The following is a 24,679-nucleotide window of genomic DNA, read 5'->3' as shown; positions in this document are numbered from 1 at the left end:
CAGATGTATGGAGGAGACAGGTTGTGGATGGCTTTGTATTAGCGACAGATTGTGACGGATGGCCTCACGTTTCATGCGTCGTTCGCAGGATCCATCGAAAATTGTTTGTCCGGCGGCTGGAGACAACGGACAAAGTAACTTTTTTTGTCTCCATCTTAAAAAAAAAAAAAACCAGACAGCGACGGATCCATCGCCGTGTGTCTTTGCTAGAATGGAAGCCTATGGCGCCGGATAGGTCAAATAACAGAATCCGGTGACGGATTTAGTTTGTTTTTTTAATTAACTGCGCATGCTTCACTTTTTTTGGATTTAATTAGTCAGCCCCCCTAGTCGGATCCGTCAAAAAAACGGATACGTCGCATAAGTTTTTCACAATCTGTGACGGCTCAGTCGATCCAACAGATTGTGACTAGTGATGACCGAGTATACTCGGTACTTAAGATTTCCCTAGCATGCTCAGGGGTCCTCCGAGTATTTGTAAGTACTCGGAGATTTAGTTTTCTGCACCACAGCTGAATGATTTACATATGTTAGCCAGCATAAGTACATGTGGGGGTTGTCTGGTTGCTAGGGAATCCCCACATGTAATCAGGCAGGCTAACAGATGTAAATCAGTCAGCTGAGGTGCAGAAAACTAAATCTCCGAGTACTTACAAATACTTGGATGACACCCGAGCGTGCTTGGGAAATCTCGAGTTCCAAGTATATTCGCTCATCAGTTTTTTGCCATCGGTCACAATTAGTGATGTTTGAAAGGGGCCTTAAACATACTTCAGGCTAGTGCGCATGGCCGACTAGAGGATGCGGCCTCACTTAATACAAGTGTGGGCACTGGGGGGATTCATAAAGCAGCATTCACACAAGAGTGGCTGCAGACTTAAAGATTTGGACCGGACAACCCCTTTGATCAAACTGATTAATTTCAGTGTGACCAGCCAACCATATGATGTGTACGTTGGCCTCCTGACTCTGCCTGGATGATGATCTCAGGGAAGATGGGGATTGGGGAGATTTAATTCAAACACGTGACCGTTTTGTGCACAGGGAAGATAAGTCGCTGCCAGCTGAGACAAATTAGGACAGTAATATTGAGCAGAGGCATATGAAAAAAAAAAAAAGAAAGTGGGACTATTGCCAAGTGTAAGGGGCATAAGAATATAGTACACTCTGAATGCAACCATGGTCTAACAGGAATCTTCTAAGTAATCCTAATTTAGTGACATTTTCTAATCTGTGGAAAACAAAACGTTTTCTCATATTAAGAATGGAAAAGGACCATAAAATTAAAAATAAGAATAAAAAAAAACAAAACAAAAAAAAAACACGTGGATAGACAGAGGATGGAAAAGCACAATACAAGTTATTTTGCAAAAATAAATAGCAACTTTATTGGTGGGCTAGCTAAACAAGATTTGCGCCAGATCAAAAATCAAGGAGTTTATACAAACAGTGAAATAAAGCCACAAGCTGTGTGGTCATATTGACACAGAAATTATCTACAAATTTGAACGCCATCTGCCGGGTCTCCAGAATGTTCCAGACATTCCAATACCATGATATGCTGTATACTCCAAGGCAACCTGTGGCTCTCCAGATGTAGATAAACTACAGCTCCCAGCATGGAAAGGATTGGCAGGGTATGTGGCAAGTTGTAGTTTTGCTAATCAGATCAACAAATTTGAAGCACACAAAAAAATCTTAACATTCATTTTCAAGGACGTAACAGGCCGAACACTTCAAAAACAATGGTTTATAACTGTAACCATTTCATGAGATGCTCAAATATCTGTCTTCTTACTGAAGGTAACGCTGTAGGCTCTTCAGGGCGGGACGGATACATGTCTGCACAGTGAGCAGCATCTGTAACAATAAAGCAAAAATCTGGGTACTGTATGCAACTAGAATAGATTGGGGAATATTACCGGGAGTAATTTCTATAGTAAAAACTAAATCATTAAATGGACTTAATGAACTCATTGATGAGGAAATATACCCCTGACTGCTAGCATTTCAGTTACACTTCATGCACAATAAGACAAGCGAGTATTTAAAAAAAGGAACCGGTCAGGTCCCACGTACCCCCAGAACCACCATCAGTTGTGTCTGCATAGCTAAATATCATGGTATTAAATTACATTACAGTCCTGGTATTACACTACACACAAACAGATCTTTAGAAAAGTATTTTGAAAGTCCATTTTGATATATAAATGAGGCCTCTGACCAGTTGATGGGGCGTTAGTGCCCTCAGACTAGTAAGCCCACTTAACATGTCTTACAAGCGCAGACGTCATCGCCAGCACTATACATACCTCGAGATTGCCGTCAGCTTCTGTCCTTTACTGCATTGATCCTCTGAAGCCGGTTGCACGCATCCCAACTTCAGAGAGGCGCATGATCGGAAGTGAAGAAGACTTCCGATCATGCACCGTGCGCCTCCCTGAAGTCGGCACCTGACCTAAGGCCTTGTAGGTCCTTCTTAAATGAGAGATTTATGATGAAGGAAAACCGTACATATCTCTGATCAGTGCCTGGGGGGTTGTGGTTGGTGCTGCCCAAACAGTATAAATCAACAAATTACAAAACTGACAGATTCCATGCTCTTGACTTATTGGTAAGAATGGCGGTTACATTAGGCACTGATTTTTTTTTTTTTTTTTATATAAAATGTATTTAGTATTTGGCGTGGTTTGGTTTTTATTCGCACCTTTACTGATGAAAGTAAACAAAATGGAGATGAAAAAAAAAATTTAATTTAGTTGCCCAATAGTTTTGCACCCAATTTTCTAAGAGACAAAAAACTCACTTTTGCTTTCTAAGATATTCAGGTTTCTTAAGGTACCTTCACACATAACGATATTGTTAACGATATCGTTGCTATTTCTGACGTAGCAACGATATCGTTAATGAAATCGTTATGTGTGACAGCGACCAACGATCAGGCCCCTGCTGGGAGATCGTTGGTCGCTGAATAAAGTCCAGAACTTTATTTCGTCGCTGGACTCCCTGGAGACATCGCTGGATCGGCGTGTGACACCGATCCAGCGATGTCTTCACTGGTAACCAGGGTAAACATCGGGTAACTAAGCGCAGGGCCGCGCTTAGTAACCCGATGTTTACCCTGGTTACCATGCTAAAAGTAAAAAAAAACAAACACTAGATACTTACCTACCGCTGTCTGTCCTCCAGCGCTGTGCTCTGCTCTCCTCCTGTACTGTCTGTGAGCCGGAAAGCAGAGCGGTGACGTCACCGCTCTGCTTTCCGGCTCCCAGCCAGTACAGGAGGAGAGCAGAGAAGCAGAGCGCAGCGCTGGAGGACAGACAGCGTTAGGTAAGTATCTAGTGTTTGTTTTTTTTTACTTTTAGCATGGTAACCAGGGTAAACATCGGGTTACTAAGCGCGGCCCTGCGCTTAGTAACCCGATGTTTACCCTGGTTACCGGCATCGTTGGTCGCTGGAGAGCGGTCTGTGTGACAGCTCTCCAGCGACCAAACAGCGACGCTGCAGCGATCCGGATCGTTGTCGGTATCGCTGCAGCGTCGCTTAATGTGAAGGGGCCTTTAAACTTTTGGATAGACTGACTAAATTGTAGTTCAATAATAAAATTAAATCAAACACAAAATTGCCTAATTGTGCACAGCACATATAAACTGCAGTGGAGCAGAGGGCCATTGGTGCTCTGCCCCACCATTTGATCTCATAGGCCACAAGCTGAAGGACTAGGAGACATGAATAGCGCATTAATTAGGTCAGTGGCGTGGTGACTAAAGGTACCGTTACACTAAACGATTTACCAACAATCACGACCAGCGATACGACCTGGCCGTGATCGTTGGTAAGTCGTTGTGTGGTCGCTGGAGAGCTGTCACACAGACAGCTCTCCAGTGACCAACGATGCCGAAGTCCCCGGGTAACCAGGGTAAACATCGGGTTACCAAGCGCAGGGCCGCGCTTAGTAACCCGATGTTTACCCTGTACCATTGTAAATGTAAAAAAAAACAACATACTCACATTCCGGTGTCTGTCACGTCCCCCGGCGTCAGCTTCCCGCACTGACTGAGCGCCCGCCGTAAAGCACAGCGGTGACGTCTCCGCTGTGCTTTATGGCCGGCGCTCACAGTCAGTGAGTATGTGAGTATGTTGTGTTTTTTTTTATACTTTTACAATGGTAACCAGGGTAAATATCGGGTTACTAAGCGCGGCCCTGCGCTTAGTAACCCGATGTTTACCCTGGTTACCAGTGAAGACATCGCTGGATCCAGCGACTAAATAAAGTTCTGGCCTTCTAGCTCCGACCAGCGATGTCACAGCAGGATCCTGATCGCTGCTGCGTGTCAAACACAACGAGATCGCTATCCAGGACGCTGCAACGCCACGGATCGCTATCGTTCAGAAGTTGCTCAGTGTGAAGGTACCTTAATGTGGCTGCTGAACAGAGAAGAAAAAGTCCTAATTTGTAATGACAACGGGATTAGAGGAAGATAAATTTGTATTCTTTTTTCTGGAGTGCATTGCAGGCACGAATGCAGGAAAGATGGCACAACAGAGTTACTATGTCAGTAGTAGCTAAAAAACAAAAGAGCACACTACTAGTGTCTGATAGGGATATTCTTAGTAGGGTCATAAAAAGGATAATTTTACTGAAAAAAAAAAATCACAAAAGATGATATTAAAGCAAAATCTATCCATAAAGGGAAAAACCAGAACATAAAAAGCTATCTGGTATCTTTAGCCTTCTACAGCCTCTGCCTGCACATCTATTGCTGGCTTCAGAATGAATTCAATAAATTGCATTAAAAAAAAAAAAAAGTCTATAGTCTAAGGCAGTGCTCCCCAACTCCGGTCCTCAAGAGCCACCAACGGGTGATGCATTCAGGATTTCCTTAGTATTGCCAAGGTGATGGAATTCTTGCCTTTCCAGGTAACGCAATTATGACTTTGACTATACTAAGGAAATTCTGAAAACATGGCCCGTTGGTGGCTCTTGAGGACCAGAGTTGGGGAACACTGGTTTAAGGCAAAAGTAGATGGAGAGTATTTTCAGAGCAGCTTTGAATGCTGAAATTCCAGACTATTGCAGAACAAGCTTAGTTAAGGATTAGTGATTTGTTAGGGAATCCCTGCATGTGTTGCGGCTGTCTAACAGCCGAGAGACAGGCAGCCGCGGGGACTCAAACATAGTATTCGAGAACGCTGAAGATACTCCATTAGGACTTGAGCACACTGGGATAACACCTTATCCAAGCACGCTCGCTCACCACTTAATATTTTAGCTCTCCTCTACACGTTACAGAGATTTTCTGTATATAAATGGACATGCTTAGCCATTTTTACAATTTGTGGCATGTCATTGCAGTCTTCACTCTTACAATGCATAGGGTGAATTTCTTAACAAAATCTTAATGTAATCTGTGTGGATACGGATTAGGAAACCCACTTCTGTGCATTTACCCTTACAGATGGAGGTCTCCCCTCTATCAAACACAATATTCCAATGCAGGTTTAGTAGTCTGGCCCCTTAGTGGCCAAGCCACTAACAAGCTTCACAGACATGAACGGAAAAAAAAGAAAATGTATTAATTAAAGTGAGATTTCTAAAAAGTTAAAATGAAACAATTACAGTCTCAGTTTTTCCCAAGGGCAGGAGAAAGTTGTGATGAGAACTGAGGCGTCGTGTACTTCATGAATTTCAATGATAAGGAATTTAGCAAGAAATTAGAAAGAAACAATTACCTTGCATTGGAAAGGCCAGAAGATCGCTGCTAAGATTTGAGTTAATCCCCAGTGCATGCCATGGGTCAATCAAGCCATTTGGAAAAATTATTCTGCTACTTTGGACATTGAGACCTCCGTAATTTTCATTTGTTTGCTGAATTGCACCAACGACAGTCGGTAAATTAAAGTCCTTCCCATAAACATCAGTACATTGCTGGACATGGTAACTGCAAAAAGTGAACATAATCACAAAAAGGTTTTTTTAGGAACAAGTTTGAGAAAAAAACAATTCTGTTATATTACAGTATGTATTGAAGCCTTCTCGGTTAGGCTGGTTTCACACTTGCGTTTTAAAACGCAGCGTTTTAAACGCAAACGAATTTGGTGCAAAAACGCGTTTAAACGCAGCTTTTTTTAAGCGCATGCGTTTTTTGCGTTTAAACGCGTTTTTTCCTGCATTTGCGTTTTTGAAACGCATGATGAGAAGTGTGTGACAGCTGCCAATCATCAAAATCAACTAGAAAACTCACTATAAACATAACTACTTAGGGTTAGGGTTAACCCTAACCCTAGGGATCCTAACCCTAACCCAAACCGTAAAACAAACTGTAAAACAAACTCTAACCCGGGCTTGTGTTAGGGCTTGTGTTAGGGCTTGTGTTAGGGCTTGTGTTAGGGCTTGGGGATGGCTTATAAGTGTGTATTCTTGTGTTTTTCTATTAAAACGCATGTGCTTAAAAACGCGGCAAAAAACGCCGCTAAAATTACTACGTTGCATTTCTGCAACAAAACGCATGCAGAGAAAAAACGCATGCGTGGCAAAAACGCATGCAAAAAAACGCATGCGTTTTTAATGTTAAGTATAGGGGAAAAAAAACGCATGCTTTTTTTTGCGTTTTTTACCGCAAAAACGCCAAAAAAAAAAAAACGCAAATGTGAAACCACCCTTAACCTTTTAAATTGAATGTTCACCGTTGAGTGGCATTTTATCCATTGCCAAGAAGTTGAAAATTATATATAATTTTATATTATGAAATTCACTAGTAGATTTAAAAAAATAAAAATAAAAAAATCAGCAATTTATTTTTCAGTTCCAAAAAATCCAAACCCCCACAAACAAATTTAATTCCAACAACATTAACTTTTTTACACCTCAATAACCAAAGCAATCTGACACTGGTTTATGTATCCATGCCAATGCCACACAAGTTTTGGACACAGTACTTGCCTTATGTTTTCACAGAACTGTATCCCTTCCCAATTTCCTAATATTTTGCATGTTTATCACACTTAAATGTTTCAGATCAAACAAACTTATTTATACAGAGACAACACAAATAAGCACAAAATGCTGTTTTTAAATGAAGGTCTTTATTAAGAGAGAAAGAAACCCAAACCTACAGGGCCTTGTGTGAAAAAGTGAATGCCCCCCCAATCCAAACATAAAATCACATCTTTGGGAAAGGAAGTTCAAATTACAAAACCACACCCAGGTCTGATTGCTGCCACACCTGTTCTCAATCAAGAAATCACTTAAATAGGACCTGTCTGACAAAGTGAAGTAGACCAAAATATCCTCAAAAGCTAGACATTGCGCTGCAATCCAAAGAAATTCTGGAACAACTGAAAAACAATAATTGAGCTCTATCAGTCTGGAGAAAGATATAAAGCAATTTTTCAAGCTTTGGGACTCACAAGCAAATCACAGTGCGAGCCATTATCCACAAATGGCAAAAACATGGAACAGTGGTGAACCTTATCAGGAATGGCCAGCCGACCAATATTACCCCAAGAGCGCAGCCACGGCTCATCCAAGAGGTCACAAAGACCCCACAGCAACATCCATAGAACTACAGGCCTCACTTGCCTCAGTTAAGGTCAGAGTTCATGACTCAACCATAGGAAAGAGAATGAGCAAAAAACACCATAATCCCATAACCTACTCCCCTCTGAGAAAGCAAGCACGCAAAATGCACGTCAGGGGCCACAAGGGGGCTGGGGTGGTCAGGACCTACCATGGATAAGCAGCTAGATACGTGATATGGCTTTTTATGCTACTGACATACAGGTGTACCTTACTAGTAGCTACTTAGGCTTTCACTTAGTGTTACCTGCATGCATTTGCAATATTTATCTACCCAGCTTTCCCAGGTTCTATTTTTGACCCCAAACCCATGCCTTGCCTACCTTCATGTCCCCTCCATTTGTATGCACTATGTTTATATGTATCATGCTCAATCTGATTTTAATGTGATTTTCCTAATAAATATATGTATACCTGTACCTTTTGGTGGCTTGCAGCTTCTGGTTTTGACTTTCACTCAGTATATACTGAGTATACTCAGTAATCAGTATATACTGATCAAGGAGAACATTGAAAATACATGCCTAACATTGTGCTGGCCTCCCTTATCCTTTCAAAACAGTTCAGACCCATCTAGACTACAGAAAATCTCAGAATATGTCCTTTGATATTCCCAGAAGAGCCTTAAAACCCTGCAAGTTGCAAAATAGGACCCTTATGGGTAGGGCTTGTGTTTTTAGCACAATTGTGAATTTGAAGGCCAAGTCAACAGCATAAACTTTTTGTTGAGGATTGGATCAAAGAAAATGATAGTGTGCAGTGTTGCAGGTTGTCCGTGACATCCACATGAATGCCAGGATCCAATTTACTCACAGCAGAGGATTGCCCACAGCATTACATATTTTTTTTTAGCAATTTACGCTACAGAAAGTCTTCTGTGGTTATAGACCAGACTGACTAGCTTGCCTCCCTCATCAACCAGCTGAAATTAGTTTTGATGGCCCTTGACCCTGGCGCCAGGTTACAGGATGCCCTTCACTGAACAGTTTATGACAAGTACTCACCACTATTTCTAGTGAATAGTTTATAGGCTTTTTTAGATTTCCGTGACAAAAAAAAAAAAAAAAAAAAAACACAAGAAAATGTAATTTTCATGATTTCAAGTGTAAGGCCAAATTCACATGTAAAATAACAACCAAATACTGAATATCAGTATTTATAAAGGCAAAACCAAAAATGTGTCAAAAATACAGAAGTGGTGCATGTGTTTCTATTATACTTCTCTGATGATTTTGGCTTACAAATACAGATTTAAAATACTGACCAAATACTGAACGTGCGAGTGTGGCCGAAGAGTATGTGCACACGTTAAAGGAAATCTGTTGGCAGGTCTGTCAGCATCTAATCTGAGCAAAGCATGAGGTAGGAGTCAAAAGACTGATTTCAACAACATGTCACTTATCAGGTTGTGTGCTGCTTACTTGTAATGAAGGTTTTATCACTAGGACACTCATTGCTGTGACTAGCTGCCTTGTGCCAAGTCCAACCATGTCCCCTCCTGTGATAAACAGCTCACATACCCTTGTAGTTTGAAAACAAATGCAATTTTCTCATATAGACATCTCAAAATTTTTTTTTGTGTTCATCCATCAAAAAGGACACCTTAATTTTGGGTTATATTAATTATGGACACATACATATAGTATGAGTAGACATGTAGTAAAAAGACAAGAGATATTAACAATAATGAACACCCTATCTTTAAAATACACTATGGAGTTATTTACCAAAAGATTGCTCAAAACATGTGACTGTTTTCAAGCAATTTTGAAACACCAATAATATACTCGTATAAGTAATACGGTTTCTCCGAAGTAGAGCTGTAAATAGAAGATCATTGTGATAGTCAAATATGTGAAGTATATTGTTTCCTGGAGAACTTGGAGTCTTTATGAGATTACAATAAAAATTCCTTTGAACATTAAAATCCTTACTGGTGTTCATCTAATAGTATAATGAGTATAACTTATTTAATAGGAGGAAGAACAAGAAAGTGGATGCTCATTGTCCGTCTCATTGCCGAATTATCTAGTTTTTAAACATCTCAAGATGTATAAGTCTAGGCAGGTGGGGTGTTTCCACAAACAAATTGCGTGCCCTTTCGAATAATAAAATAAAGGTTGAAGTATGGATCTGTTTGAAAAAAATGGGATGAATTCTTGTGCAATGATTTTGAAATGCCTCCGGTTAAGAGAGGTGCCAGTAGTTATTAGCACATAACAGAGAGGAACCTTGACCTGAAACATCTTGGTTTTATTACTCTGGGAGATCACAACAAGCATAGGCCAAGATGTCGGTGCTGTTCAAATTTGCATGTGTCAGTGGTTGGGAGAACTGTCAAAACTTTTTTTTTTCTAAAGGTAAAACATTTCCTTTTAAATTACTAATATTCTAGAGGAAAAATTACATTTCATTATATATATTTTAATTAAGGCTACGTCCATACCATCATTTGTCAATTTCAAAGCACAAAAAATAACCGTGGAATGTCAAAACAGAATTAATGTAAAAAAAAAAAAACACGCAAAAAAAAGATCCAAACAGAAGTACAGGGACCCCATGAATTATTATGGTTCCATTATGTGGCCATTATTAGAACAAAATCTTGACTGAGAAAAAGACAGTTACTTACCGGTAACAAGATTTCGAAGCCCATGACAGCACCACGGAGACAGGGGATCTGCCCTTTAAGGACAGGAAATCTACAGAATTATAAGGGAGGTTCTTCTCCCTTGCATCAGTTCACTTACATAGCACCTCCTCCTAGGTTATTATAACAATACTAACATCAGAATCATAATACTTAGTAAAACACCGTGATCTACGCACAAACAAAAAAGTGCGCTCACCAACACGTATTGGGAAGGAATATTGGGGTGCTGTCATGGGCTCTGAGAAATCCAGTTACCGATTCAGATAAGCTACCACCACTTGGTGGTCTGAAAATACCCTTAAATGGTGGCCCTGAAGGGAACGTAAGAGTTCCAACAAGCTCGCTCCACTGCCAAACACTTCTGCATAGTTGATGAAACAACTTTTTGATCGCCAGTCCAAACTCCCATAGCCATTTTGTCTTTTAGATGAGCCCCAACCCCTGGGGCTTTCATCTGTGGTCATCACACAAGTAATCGTGTTCACCCACAGAACTCCTCTGGCCAGCTTTTCTACTTTTAGCCACCAACCCAGGAAATGAGTAGTTCTTGAACAGAGTCAACTGACCTTCCAGATGACCTCACAGGGGAATCTCACTTCCCAAAATGTCTCACTGCAGGTCCCTGGTGTGCATCTGGGCCCATAGTACCACTATGATACAAGAGGCCAGGGAACCCAGAAGGGACACGGCTTTCCCTTTGGATCATGGAGGGGGATCTCCATTCCCGTGATACCTCGCACTGGAAGGCAACATACCTGCCAATATGAGTCTGAGGAACTCATGTATTTTTTTTTTTTTTAAAGGGAACCGGTCACTACTTTTCTGTCAAAGGCTGGAGGTAGTGGTCCTGCTGCTGGGTTGCTGCCCTCCTACGGCCCCCTCCATGTCTCCTGGTGTACTGGCCTGTCTCCTGGTAGTGCCTCCAGCCACTGGACACTACGCTCATAGACAGCAAGCCTTCTTGCCACAGCTCGCATCCTGGATGAGCCACACTCGCGATCTCTCACAGTGAACTGCATCATCCACTTCAAGGACTGCATGCAACAGCAGACGAGTGGAGTGAGTGAACCAAAGCCACGCCCATCAGAGTGGATAGACCCTATTAGCATACATTGTGGGAGAAATATAAAAGGTTTTTATAGGTGATACATGGGGAGTCGGGGTTACATAAGTATTTAGGGAATGCATAGCGGAGACTGAATAAAATAATAGTTTTAGCTGGCAGGACAGAAAAGTGGTGACAGGCTCCCTTTAAGTCTAACCAAGAAACACTGTCAAAGAGCCATCCCAAGTTTGATAAGGAAGTCATGACCCCCTTCCAGCTTAGTTTTGCAGTGCTGGACTGAGCTGCCTATTACCAGGAACTTGTCTAAATTAGGAATAATCAGGACGCCTTTCTCCCTCAAATGTGCCATGGCTTCCATAATTAATTTGGTAAATACTCAAGGGATTATTGCCAGGCTGAATGGAAGGGGTAAGTACTGAAAGTGTCCAATTATCCCATTTACGGAGATCGCTATTCTGAGAAACCTTTGGTAATCCCTCTATGGGAACATGATAGTATGCATCCCTCAGGTCTCCGGTCTAGGACAATCAAAGCAGCCTGGACTTTTACGAATCTTTATGGATTCCATTTTGAACGTTTGGATCCTCAAGAACTTGTTCAACTTTTTCAGGTCGATTATGGTTCTGAAGGTCCCATCTGGCTTTCTTATCAGAAACAAATGGAAGTAAAATACTTTTCCTTTTTCCTGGAAGGGGACCTCATGAAGTACTGTTTTGCTTACTAGGTCTAGAACTTCGGACTCTAGGGCTAGTTGTTCTGGTGAGATCCGCAGTGGAGTCACGAAGTTTGGATGGGGAACTGTGTGAACCACCAATTTTAGGCCTGTCTTTATTAAGCCAATATCCAGGAGCTGCTGGAAATAATTTCCCAGGCAGGGAGGAAGAGAGAGTCTCCTCCCCCACCTGGGGGAAAAAAAAAAAAATAACCTGGAAAGCGTCCTATTGTCATAGGAAGGGGCTCTTCTTTTTTCTAACCTCCCCACTTGTCCTGATCTTAGTGGGGGGAGGGGGTATCTTCTGATTAAATATTCTGGTCCGAAAGGACTTATTATATGAAGGGACAGAGAAGTTGAGAATCCCTTCTAGCCATTGCCTGCCTTTTCAAGGATATCATCCAATGTTGGCCCAAACAAAAATTCACCCTCAAAAGGAACGGAGAAGAGTAGAGCTAAAAATATTGGCCAGGAGATCTGCATACAGAGGGCTTACGGCCGCAATAGAAAAAGCTGCCGACCAGGCTGTTAGACTTAACGAATTTACAGAAGCATCCACAAGGAATGTCAAACAGCAGTCACAAAAGCAAAAAAGATTTTACAATTTATAAAAAGAAAATCCCATAATCCTAATGTATTACTACCCCTTTACAGAGGTAATGGTGAGGCCACATCTAGAATACAGGATCCAGTTTTGAGCTACACATTTTAAAAAAGGATATTCAGAAGTTAGAATCAGTTCAAAGACTGGAAACTAGATTATTACAAGGGATGGAGGCCTCTCATATGATAAAAAGGTTGAAAAAGTTGGGCTTGTTTAGCTTCGAAAAATAGAAGCCTCAGAGGAAATCTCATTTACATGTATAAATGTATGCGTGGCCAGTACAAAACTAGGGGGACACAATAAGGGTGGAAGAAAAGAGACTGACTGCTCTAACTGTAAAGAACCCTTTCCTATTTAGCTGCCTGAGACTGTGGAATGCCCTACCACAAGTAGTAATGGCAGATACTAACGACTTAAAAAAAGGGCTGGATGAATTCCTTAATACACAACATTGCAGGTTATAGTTAAATAAGTGACAATATATACAATTGGTGGAGAAAGGTTGAACTTTATGGACCTAGGTCTTTTTCAACCTATGTAACTATGAATGCCGCTGCCCCTCACATTAAAAGGAATGGAATCCAACACGGTATCCCTACATATATTGACCCGGAGCAGTTTCTCTAACTGATCTAGCCAAATCGTTAATGATCTTGCCGTGCAGGTTGCTGCTACCGCAGGCTTCAGCCACCCACCCGAAGATTCCCAGGAACCTTCATCAAAGGGTAGGGCAAACTTTTCAGAGGCTCTGGCAATAGCTACATCTAATTTTGGAACTTTGTCCTAGGATGAAGAGGCTGGATCGTCAAAGGTATATTTCCTCTAGAAGAATAGGATTGAAGGATTTTTTTCCCCCATTCTTTTAAACGAGAGACTAGATTCTCATTAAGCGGGAATAACAGACTTTCTGCTCTAGCCGTTTCTTCCACTGGAAAGAAGTGGCGTTCACCCATATCCTCCTCTGAGGACGATGAAGATGAATCATATGAAACTGTGTCCCTCTGTTCACATTCCTCTTCCAAACTACTCTCCGATTCTGGGCACCAGGTTTTAGACTTATGCTTTTTATGGCTACCCCACCGGGACAGGGATTTAAAAGTATTTTGACATCCGCTTTAATTATGGATCTTAGCTCGGAGGCAAACTTTTTTTTTTCCACATAAAATCTGCTATACGCTTGACTGGCAGAGTTTTTAACCCAGGTAACGGGCAACTCTTCACCAGAGTGCACAAGTCTTGCACTTGGCCTCTGGAATGCATTTTCTTACCTAAATGACAATACTACAAAGTGAACTTTCATGAAGATCACTTCTTACCAATTAGACGCAACAAGGAGTATCGGATTTGAAGGAGGGATCATATCAGCTGATCGAACTCCAGAGGAGATCTGAGATTAGTCCACTATGCTGGAGCCTTTGCTGCTGTTGCAGTTGTTCCTCTGGCTCCTTAGATACCTCAATCTCAGAAGGGACAGCCAGAAGCTGTATAAAACGCCTTCTTGGTGTTACAACTGCCTTTTTAAAGTCAGAAGCAGCCTGTGTTATGTCTCCCCCAGTGTTTGCCAGCTTCATTGTCAGGAACCACTTATGGTCACGTGACCCCGTACATGCACAGAACAGGATGCCGGCACCATGAGTGTGATGTTGCGGTTGTGCTCCTCCACACACCCATGGTGGCCCCCTGAACCCAGCAGTAGCAATTCATAATTCTGGACCAGCAGAGGAAGGGGCATCCCCCCACTGCCTGGATCAGTCTGGCCAGGCCTGAAAACTACATTTGTCTTCTGACTTCAGGTATGCCCCACTGAAGGTTCACCCATCAAGGACAGGAAACCAACTGATATGAGGGAGAGGTACCGCCCGTTATATTCTGCAGGTTTACAGTCCTCGCAGATCGTGTGTGTGTGTGTGTGTGTGTGTGTGTGTGTGTGTGTCTGTGTTTTTTGGGGGGAGAAATCTTAAAATATGGTCAGCATTTATAGTGGTTATTAGGTCTAAAAGGTGAAGTCTGCAGTCACTATGAATCCTCACAGTGCGCACTGCGTGACCAAGTATATGATATGCAAATTCTCAGCCAGAATCCAATCTCACACAATATACTTGCATTTACTACACCAGAAACAGTCTAGTAAGATTCTGCCTGGGAGTACACATCGCATACTTGAAGGGCACAGGCCCGCCATTCCAGATAGGGACACTGGAAAATCCTCACAGCACATGCGCTGTGAGGATTCACCAGTATGCAGTCACAGAGTGAGTGTAGACTAGTTGTTTTAGACAGGACAACCCCAATCAGCACTGGCGTCACTATCCCAGTCTTTGGAGAAAATCTATCATCAAGAGGATGTCTGAGAAGCCACAGCCCTGGCTTCCTGTTGATGTTCAATATGTCTGAAGATGGGAATAGTGGAGTCAGCGCTGATTGAGTTCAGGGCTCACAAGACGCAAATCTCACATGAGCCCCGGGAACACGAGTACCGACAATGTTGGGATGGCATGAGAGGGAAGTATTAGTGTTTTGTTAGTTTTTTCATTTTAAAACGGGGACAAACATGAGGAATGAGAGAGGTAGTCCTAGTAGTGGGCAACCCCTTTAACCAAAAAATCCATTCTTGCCTCATGCACGTTAGAATGTTTTTATTTTAAGCACAAGATACTTAAGGACAAGTCACAATAAATGTTACCTTAAAGGAAAACCAGAAAATGGTTGAGAAACTGAATCTGAAGATTGAAAATATCCAAATTCTGTGCACGTCTGGTACATCCATTGTCTACCTAAAAGAGAGAAGAAAGTCTTGGATATATTGTAATAGTACTATACTGGAGTGCCACATGCAGCAGTGTAAAACTCAGATGCATGAGAACTTTCCTCTATAGTGTATTTTTGGCAGCTAATACTTCCTTTTAGTGCAACTGAAATAACATTGATAATGACAACCACATGGCGGTTCCCATATACTGTATTAGGACGAAACTGTGGCTTTAATTTTCAGCTGTGTGCTACTGCTTCCATCCAAATCTACCGAGGGATACAACTTGTAATCTTTAATTCTCATGAGAAAATAAACCTGTCTGTACATGTTCTACAAAAGCGGAAAGTAGGTCATGGATCCAAGGCTACAGCTCACTGAGGTGGTTGTATGTAACGGTCAAAAGCATGTGAAAGTAAAAGAAGCAAACAAAATGACATTTAGAAAGATAAGCCAAAAAGATGGCATGGGCCATTAAAACAGTCATATTCAGACTCATTCTCTTGCCTATTAGCAGAAGGATGCAAAGTTTAGCCCTGATATTTATGCAGCGCCACTGTGCAAGAATTAGAGGGTCTCAGAGGATGGAAACCAATGACAATAATATAAGTCTGAGGGATCCTTTATACAGCCCTATCCAATGTTCTCCATGCTTTATATATTTAGCAGAAAACGGGCACACATGCAACACAGAAATTAAACAAGGGAAAGTTGTCCCATTGCCCCATGCTGGAATATAATGGCATTAGTGGAAAATCTCTTTTTTTTCCTTCCATTTCTAATAATCTAAAATTATAAAAATAAATAAATGAAATAAAACACACAGTGAAAAAGTGTCAGGGAGGCCTGGGGGGGGGGGGGGGGGAAATGGAGAACATGTAGCACAGTAAATATGATTTATAAAACAAAAACAATATTTTAGTTTATTTTTTATCAATTAACAAATTAGAAAGTTAATTAGCAAAACAGATGCAAATAAAAATCAAATCAATATTTGGTGTAATTATAACAAATTATACAAAACACGTTATAATCATAATTCTCACTTAGTGAATAACGTCTAACTAAAAGAGGAACAGTTGCTCAGGAGGCCTAAAAAAACTGGGTAAGGAACAGCCAAACATTGCTACAAAAAGGTGACATTATGGAAGACCGTTTGAGGTCACATGTCATACAACATGGCAAGACTGAGCACAACAAGGAACAAAGCAATTATACTGCATCAGTAAGGTCTCTTCCAGGGAAAGATCGGAAAGGAGACTATATTTTTTTTTAACAGCTCATCTTGAATCTAAATAAATAAAAATGTACACAGTCGAGGCCGGTAGATGCAGTGGTCAGCCAAGGAAACAGAGCACAGCATATGAAAGACACATCAAGCTCATTTCCCCTTGAAAGCAGAAAATGCACACCAGCTTAGAACTTGCAGCAACCAGTGGAAACCTGTAAACAGTTAAATCAAAGCAACTCCAAATATACACCATATCACAAGGCCAAATGGCCACCTCAAAACTGCCACAAAAACGGCAGAAAACTCCAATAGATATACATAGAACAAATTTGAACAAATTGAGTCAACAAGTCTGTCTCTGAAGTAAATACAAAATATTTTTTATTTCTACATTAATCAATCATCAATATAAACATTGAATAAAATGTCTTTCACTAATAGAGATTATAGTGGTATAAAGTTAACAGGTAGATTTGAGAAAGGACTCCAGTAAAATGAGTCTGGAGGTCAACACTTGTCCAATATGGTCCTGGAAGTAACGATCTGTCTTCTTGCGGCAGCGGTTGGTCTCCGGTAAATTCCGCTGAGCCCCTTAGTCCATGTACTGATGTGGCCGAAGGAGTGTGGACCACGGCACTGTCTGAGCCCGACGGGATCCGGCAGACATACACTGATCAATCAGGGCCCAGATGACAGTCCTGCACTCGGTCACTCTCTGGCAGCACCACGCAGTACTCACTAGCCCGGAATGCTCAACACCGCGCTTTGTGGTCACCAACGGGTACACTGCACGTCCTTCCTCACAGTCTGTCGGTGGTGGCAGGGAAGCTCGAGCACGGGCCTGTGCTATACTGATGCTCAAGGGCCAGAACACTCACGTCCCCTGCTGCACGCTGTTTCTTCCTGCCAAGTCTGCCCATTTACGCGCGCACTCAGTCTGTAAACCCCAAGCCACACTCCCTGCTTCCACCTGCAATGATTGGTCCGGTCTCTTAAGCTTTCCCCAGACAAAAGGAGACAGCCCCTACAGTTCCGGAGCCAGCACAGAAAAGGTATCCACGGCACGGTCTCTTACAAGCCCGCACCTTTTCCGGCACATGACAGCTGATCTGATCATGATCGAGGGTCACCGATGGGTTGGCATGACAACCAGAGGTCTCCTGGAGACCTCTATGGTTGTCACTACCAGATTGCTTTAAGTGCCACCCCGGTGGTCGGCACTCGTAGCCAGTGAGATTTTCTGCTACATGCAGGCGATCTGATCATTATCGCCTGCAAGCAGCAGAGCCGATCAGGTTATGGATAGATAGATATAGATTATATATATATATATACACAACCGTATATACTCAAGCATAAGCCCCTAGGGTGGAAGATGCAGCAGCTACTGGTAAAATTTCAAAAATAAAAATAGGTGCCAATAAAAGTAAAATTAATTGAGACATCAGTGTTTTTGAAGTGAAGTGTTTTTGAATATCCATATTGAATCAGGGGCCCCATAAGATGCTAAATACAAAATACGCCCCATACAATGCTGCTGCACTAATGTGGATTATGGCCCCATAAGATGCTCCATACAGACATTTGCCCCATATGATGCTCCACAAATGCTGATTATGGCCCCATAAGATGCTCTATAGACACATCTGCCCTGTATAATGCTCCACAAATGCTGATTATGGCCCCATAAGATGCTCCATAGAGATATTTGCCCCATATAATGCTGCACATGGCCCCATACAGCTATTTGCCCCATATAATGCTGCACATGGCCCCATACAGACATTTGCCCCATATAATGCTACACATGGCCACATGAGATGCTCCATACAGACATTTGCCCCATATGCTGTTGCTGCGATTAAAAAAAATTAAAAATTGACAGTCACCTCTCAGGCCCCCGACACTTGCTATATTCACCTATCCTCCTTTCCACCGATGAGCGCCGCTGTGTGTCTTCCCCGTCCTCTGCACTGACTGTCCAGGCAGAGACGGCGAGCACGAATTGCGTCATCGCACCCTCTGACCTGAGCGTCACTGCAGAGGACGTGGAAGAAGGAGCAGCGGCCGGCGGTGCATCGGGGAACAGGTGAATATCGCACACTGCGTTATACTCACCTGCTCCCGGTGCGATCCCTGCACATCTGTTCCCCGGCGCCGGCAGCTTCTTCCTGTAGTGAGCAGTCACATGGTACCGCTCAATACAGTAATGAATATGCGGCTCCACCCCTATGGGAGTGGAGTCGTGTCCATATTAATTACTGTAATGAGCGGTACCATGTGACCACTTACTACAGGAAGAAGCTGCCGGCGCCGGGGAACCAGGGACCTGCAGGGTCCGTGCCACGAGCAGGTGAGTATTATTACACAGCTGCCTCTCCCCCTTCCCCAGCGGACCCCTGGGAATGACTCGAGTATAAGCCGAGAGGGGCAACTTCAGCCCCCATAAAATGGGCTGAAATTCTCGGCTAATATACCACGTCTCTGTGCTATATACTACGTGGCTGTGTTATACACTACTATACGTATTCTAGAATAACCGATGCGTTAGAATCGGGCCACCATCTAGTATATGTGTGTGTGATAGAGATATATATATATATATATTTATTATATACACACACACACAGTACAGACCAAAAGTTTGGACACAGCTTCTCATTTAAAGATTTTTCTGTATTTTCATGACTATGAAAATTGTAAATTCACACTGAAGGCATCAAAACTATGAATTAACACACGTGGAATTATATACTTAAAAAAGTATGAAACAACTGAAAATGTGTTTTATATTCTAGATTCTTCAAAGTAGCCACCTTTTGCTTTGATGACTGCTTTGCACACTCTTTATGAGCTTCAAGAGGTAGTCACCGGAAATGGTTTTCACTTCACAGGTGTGCCCTGTCAGGTTTAATAAGTGGGATTTCTTGCCTTATAGATGGGGTTGGGACCATCAGTTGTGTTGAGCAGAAGTCTGGTGGATACACAGCTGATAGTCCTACTGAATAGACTGTTAGAATTTGTATTATGGCAAGAAAAAAGCAGCTAAGTAAAGAAAAACGAATGGCCATCATTACTTTAAGAAATGAAGGTCAGTCAGTCCGAAAAATTGGGAAAACTTTGAAAGTGTCCCCAAGTGCAGTTGCAAAAACCATAAAGCGCTACAAAGAAACTGGCTCACGTGAGGACGGCCCAAGGAAAGGAAGACCGAGAGTCACCTCTGCTTCTGAGGATACATTTATCCGACTCACCAGCCTCAGAAATCGCAGGATAACAGTAGCTCAGATTAGAAACCAGGTCAACGCCACAGTTCTAGCAGCAGACACCTCTCTATAACAACTGTTAGGGCTTGTTTCCACTTGCGAGAAACACGTCCGTGTCTCGCATGTGAAAACCAAGCTCTGGCGCCGGCACTCCAGAGCGGAGCGTGTGGCCGCATAGCAACACATGGAGCCGCACGCTCCGCTCCCAAGTGCTGGCGCCAGAGCTTGGTTTTCACATGCGAGACACGGACGTGTTTCTCGCCAGTGAAACAAGCCCTTAAGAGGAGACATTGTGCAGCAGGCCTTCATGGTAAAATAGCTGCTAGGAAACCACTGCTAAGGAAGGCAACAAGCAGAAGAGACTTGTTTTGGCTAAAGAACACAAGGAATGGACATCAGACCAAAGCACAGATTTCCACTGGTCTAATGAGTCCAAATTTGAGATCTTTGGTTCTAACCACCATGTCTTTGTGTGACGCGGAAAAGATGAACAGATGAACTCTACATGCCTGGTTCCCACCGTGAAGCATGGAGGAGGAGGTGTGATGGTGTGGGGGTGCTTTGCTGGTGACACTGTTGGGGATTTATTCAAAGTTGAAGGCATAGTGAACCAGCTTGGCTACCACAGCATCTTGCAGCGGCATGCTATTCCATCCGGTTTGCGTTTAGTTGGACCATCATTTATTTTTCAACAGGACAATGACCCCAAACACACCTTCAGGCTGTGTAAGGGCTATTTGACGAAGAAGGAGAGTGATGGGGTGCTACGCCAGATGACCTGGCCTCCACAGTCAACAGACCTGAACCCAATCGAGATGGTTTGGGGTGAGCTGGACTGCAGAGTGAAGGCAAAAGGGCCAACAAGTGCTAAGCATCTCTGGGAACTCCTTCAAGATTGTTAGAAGACCATTTCTGGTGACTACTTCTTGAAGCTCATCAAAAGAATGCCAAGAGTGTTCAAAGCAGTCATCAAAGCAAAAGGTGGCTACTTTGAAGAACCTAGAATATAAGACATTTTCAGTTTCACACTTTTTTGTTAAGTATATAATTCCACGTGTTAATTCATAGTTTTGATGCCTTCAGTGTGAATTTACAATTTTATAATCAAGAAAATACAGAAAAATCTTTAAATGAAACAGTGTGTCCAAACTTTTGGTGATATATATATATATATATTAGATGGTGGCCCGATTCTAACGCATCGGGTATTCTGGAATATGCATGTCCACGTAGTATATTGCACAGCGACATAGTATACAGCGCAGAGCCACGTAGTATATTGCCCAGTCACGTAGTATATTGCCCAGCCACGTAGTATATTGCCCAGCCACGTAGTATATTGCCCAGCCACGTAGTATATTGCCCAGCCACGTAGTATATTGCCCAGCCACGTAGTATATCTCCCAGCCACGTAGTATATTGCCCAGCCACGTAGTATATTGCCCAGCCACGTAGTATATTGCCCAGCCCTGTGGCCGTCGCTGAAGCCATGACAGGTAGCTGGCGAGACCAATCAGCGACTTGGATTCCATGACAGACAGAGGCCGCGACCAATGAATATCCGTGACAGACAAAGACAGAAGGACAGAATGACGGAAGTGACCCTTAGACAATTACAGTTAGGGCCAGAAATATTTGGACAGTGACACAATTTTCGAGAGTTGGGCTCTGCATGCCACCACATTGGATTTGAAATGAAACCTCTACAACAGAATTCAAGTGCAGATTGTAACGTTTAATTTGAAGGGTTGAACAAAAATATCTGATAGAAAATGTAGGAATTGTACACATTTCTTTACAAACACTCCACATTTTAGGAGGTCAAAAGTAATTGGACAAATAAACATAACCCAAACAAAATATTTTTAATTTTCAATATTTTGTTGCAAATCCTTTGGAGGCAATCACTGCCTTAAGACTGGAACCCATGGACATCACCAAACGCTGGGTTTCCTCCTTCTTAATGCTTTGCAGGGCCTTTACAGCCGCAGCCTTCAGGTCTTGCTTGTTTGTGGGTCTTTCCGTCTTAAGTCTGGATTTGAGCAAGTGAAATGCATGCTCAATTGGGTTTAGATCTGGAGATTGACTTGGCCATTGCAGAATGTTCCACTTTTTGGCACTCATGAACTCCTGGGTAGCTTTGGCTGTATGCTTGGGGTCATTGTCCATCTGTACTATGAAGCGCCGTCCAATCAACTTTGCAGCATTTGGCTGAATCTGGGCTGAAAGTATATCCCGGTACACTTCAGAATTCATCCGGCTACTCTTGTCTGCTCTTATGTCATCAATAAACTCAAGTGACCCAGTGCCATTGAAAGCCATGCATGCCCATGCCATCATGTTGCCTCCACCATGTTTTACAGAGGATGTGGTGTGCCTTGGATCATGTGCCGTTCCCTTTCTTCTCCAAACTTTTTTCTTCCCATCATTCTGGTACAGGTTGATCTTTGTCTCATCTGTCCATAGAATACTTTTCCAGAACTGAGCTGGCTTCTTGAGGTGTTTTTCTGCAAATTTAACTCTGGCCTGTCTATTTTTGGTATTGATGAATGGTTTGCATCTAGATGTGAACCCTTTGTATTTACTGTCATGGAGTCTTCTCTTTACTGTTGACTTAGAGACAGATACACCTACTTCACTGAGAGTGTTCTGGACTTCAGTTGATGTTGTGAACGGGTTCTTCTTCACCAAATTAAGTATGCGGCGATCATCCACCACTGTTGTCATCCGTGGACGCCCAGGCCTTTTTGAGTTCCCAAGCTCACCAGTCAATTCCTTTTTTCTCAGAATGTACCCAACTGTTGATTTTGATACTCCAAGCATGTCTGCTATCTCTCTGATGGATTTTTTTCTTTTTTTTCAGCCTCAGGATGTTCTGCTTCACCTCAATTGAGAGTTCCTTTGACCGCATGTTGTCTGCTCACAGCAACAGCTTCCAAATGCAAAACCACACACCTGGAATCCACCCCTGACCTTTTAACTACTTCATTGATTACAGGTTAACGAGGGAGACGCCTTCAGAGTTAATTGCAGCCCTTAGAGTCCATTGTCCAATTACTTTTGGTCCCTTGAAAAAGAGGACGCTATGCATTACAGAGCTATGATTCCTAAACCCTTTCTCCGATTTGGATGTGGAAACTATCATATTGCAGCTGGGAGTGTGCACTTTCAGCCCATATTATATATATAATTGTATTTCTGAACATGTTTTTGTAAACCGCTAAAATAACAAAACTTTTGTCACTGTCCAAATATTTCTGGCCCTAACTGTACATACGATAGATATAGATTATAGACAATTACATAGGATATATATATATATATATATATATATATATATATATATATATATATATATATATTATCGTCGAGTTCAGAATTGCCCGATCAATAAAAAAAATAATTAACTTATCGCTAAACGGTGTAGCGAGAAAAAAAAGTCAAAACGCCAAAATTACTTTTTTTGGTCGCCGCGACATTGCATTAAGATGCAATAACGGGAGACCAAAACATTGTGTCTGAACCAAAATGGTATCATTAAAAACTTCTGCCTGGCGCGGGGAAAAAAAAAAAAAGCCTTCACCCAACCAGAGATCACGAAAAATGGAGACACTACGTATATCAGAAAATGGTGCAATATTTTTTTTTTTTTTTTAAAGAAAATTTAGAATTTTTTTCACCACTTAGATCGCAAAGAACCTAGACATGTTTGGTCTCTATGAACTCTTAATGATCTGGAGAATCATAGTTGCAGGTCATTTTTAGCATTTAGTGAACCTAGTATAAAAGCAAAACAAAAACACAACTGTGGGTTTGCACTTTTTTTTTTAATTTCACCGCACTTGGAATTTTTTCCCATTTTCCAGGACACGATATGTTAAAACCAATGATGCAGTTCAAAAGTACAACTCGTCCTGCAAAAAACAAGCCCTCACATGGCCATATTCACGGAAAAAATAATTTAAAAAAAGTTATGCATCTTGGAAGAAGGGTAGCAAAAAACGAACAAAAACCAAAAATACCTCCGGTCAGGAAGGGGTTAATAGCCATCTTCAGAGAAAAGAAGCACAATGCGTCCTGGAAATTATGTGGCCCCATAGAACTCTGATCTCATAATCAAGTCTGTCTGGGATTATATGAAGATACAAAGGATATGTTCACATAATTTGTGGTTCGTTATTCAAGATGTTTGGAACAACATCCTTTGTCGAATTCATCCTAAAACTGTGTGAAAGTGAACTTTAAATAATTGATGTGGTTTTACGGTAACGAGATAATTGCCAAATAACGATTTGATATAAATTTCTTTATTCTTACTATATTTTTATCATTTAACAAAATGTTAAATACTAACAGTATTTTTTTTAAGCATTCTTACTTTGTAGTCTTTTCTCCATACCTGCCTAATAAAGTTTGCACAGTCCTGTATAAGCACAGAATTTATAGGGCAATACATTTTACTTTCTGCTGGCTAATGTTAAACATTTTTACTTAAAAAGGTGCATGGGAAACATGTGATGGCAATTTCAGTCAAACAGATAGGGCAACTTCAAAATACCTTGCACAAATTTATACAAGCTCACATTGTTTTCATTGGCTCTCAAAGAATATGACATCACTAAGTAACTGGCTTAGTGATAGAAAGCAGAGGGTGGTTATAAATGGTATATTCTCTAACTGGGTCGCTGTGACCAGTGGGATATCGCAGGAGTTGGTGTTGGGACCTTCTGTATATACTCAAGTATAAGCCGAGATTTTCAGCCCATTTATTTAGGCTGAAAGTGCCGCTCTCTGCTTATACTCGAGTCATTGTCCCAGGGGG

At 41.9% G+C, this 24,679-nt stretch overlaps 1 protein-coding gene across 1 annotated transcript in view; it reads right to left on the bottom strand.

The window, feature by feature from the left end:
* Positions 1–1,360: 1,360 nt before the first annotated feature.
* Positions 1,361–24,679, bottom strand: part of LOC138638398 (putative serine protease K12H4.7) — a 116,529-nt gene continuing 93,210 nt past the window's right edge. Inside the window, exons 7-9 of the mRNA XM_069727646.1 lie at positions 15,298–15,388; positions 5,734–5,942; positions 1,361–1,860 (exon numbers count right to left, since the gene is read on the bottom strand). Coding sequence (XP_069583747.1) covers positions 1,751–1,860; positions 5,734–5,942; positions 15,298–15,388 — 410 coding nt within the window. The 3' untranslated portion in view covers positions 1,361–1,750. The remainder of the gene's footprint in view (positions 1,861–5,733; positions 5,943–15,297; positions 15,389–24,679) is intronic.

This window comes from Ranitomeya imitator, chromosome 5 (assembly GCF_032444005.1).
Source record: "Ranitomeya imitator isolate aRanImi1 chromosome 5, aRanImi1.pri, whole genome shotgun sequence".
Lineage (NCBI taxonomy): Eukaryota > Metazoa > Chordata > Amphibia > Anura > Dendrobatidae > Ranitomeya > Ranitomeya imitator.
The sequence above is the reverse complement of the archived record's forward strand: the minus strand, read 5'-3'. Positions and strand labels throughout refer to the sequence as shown.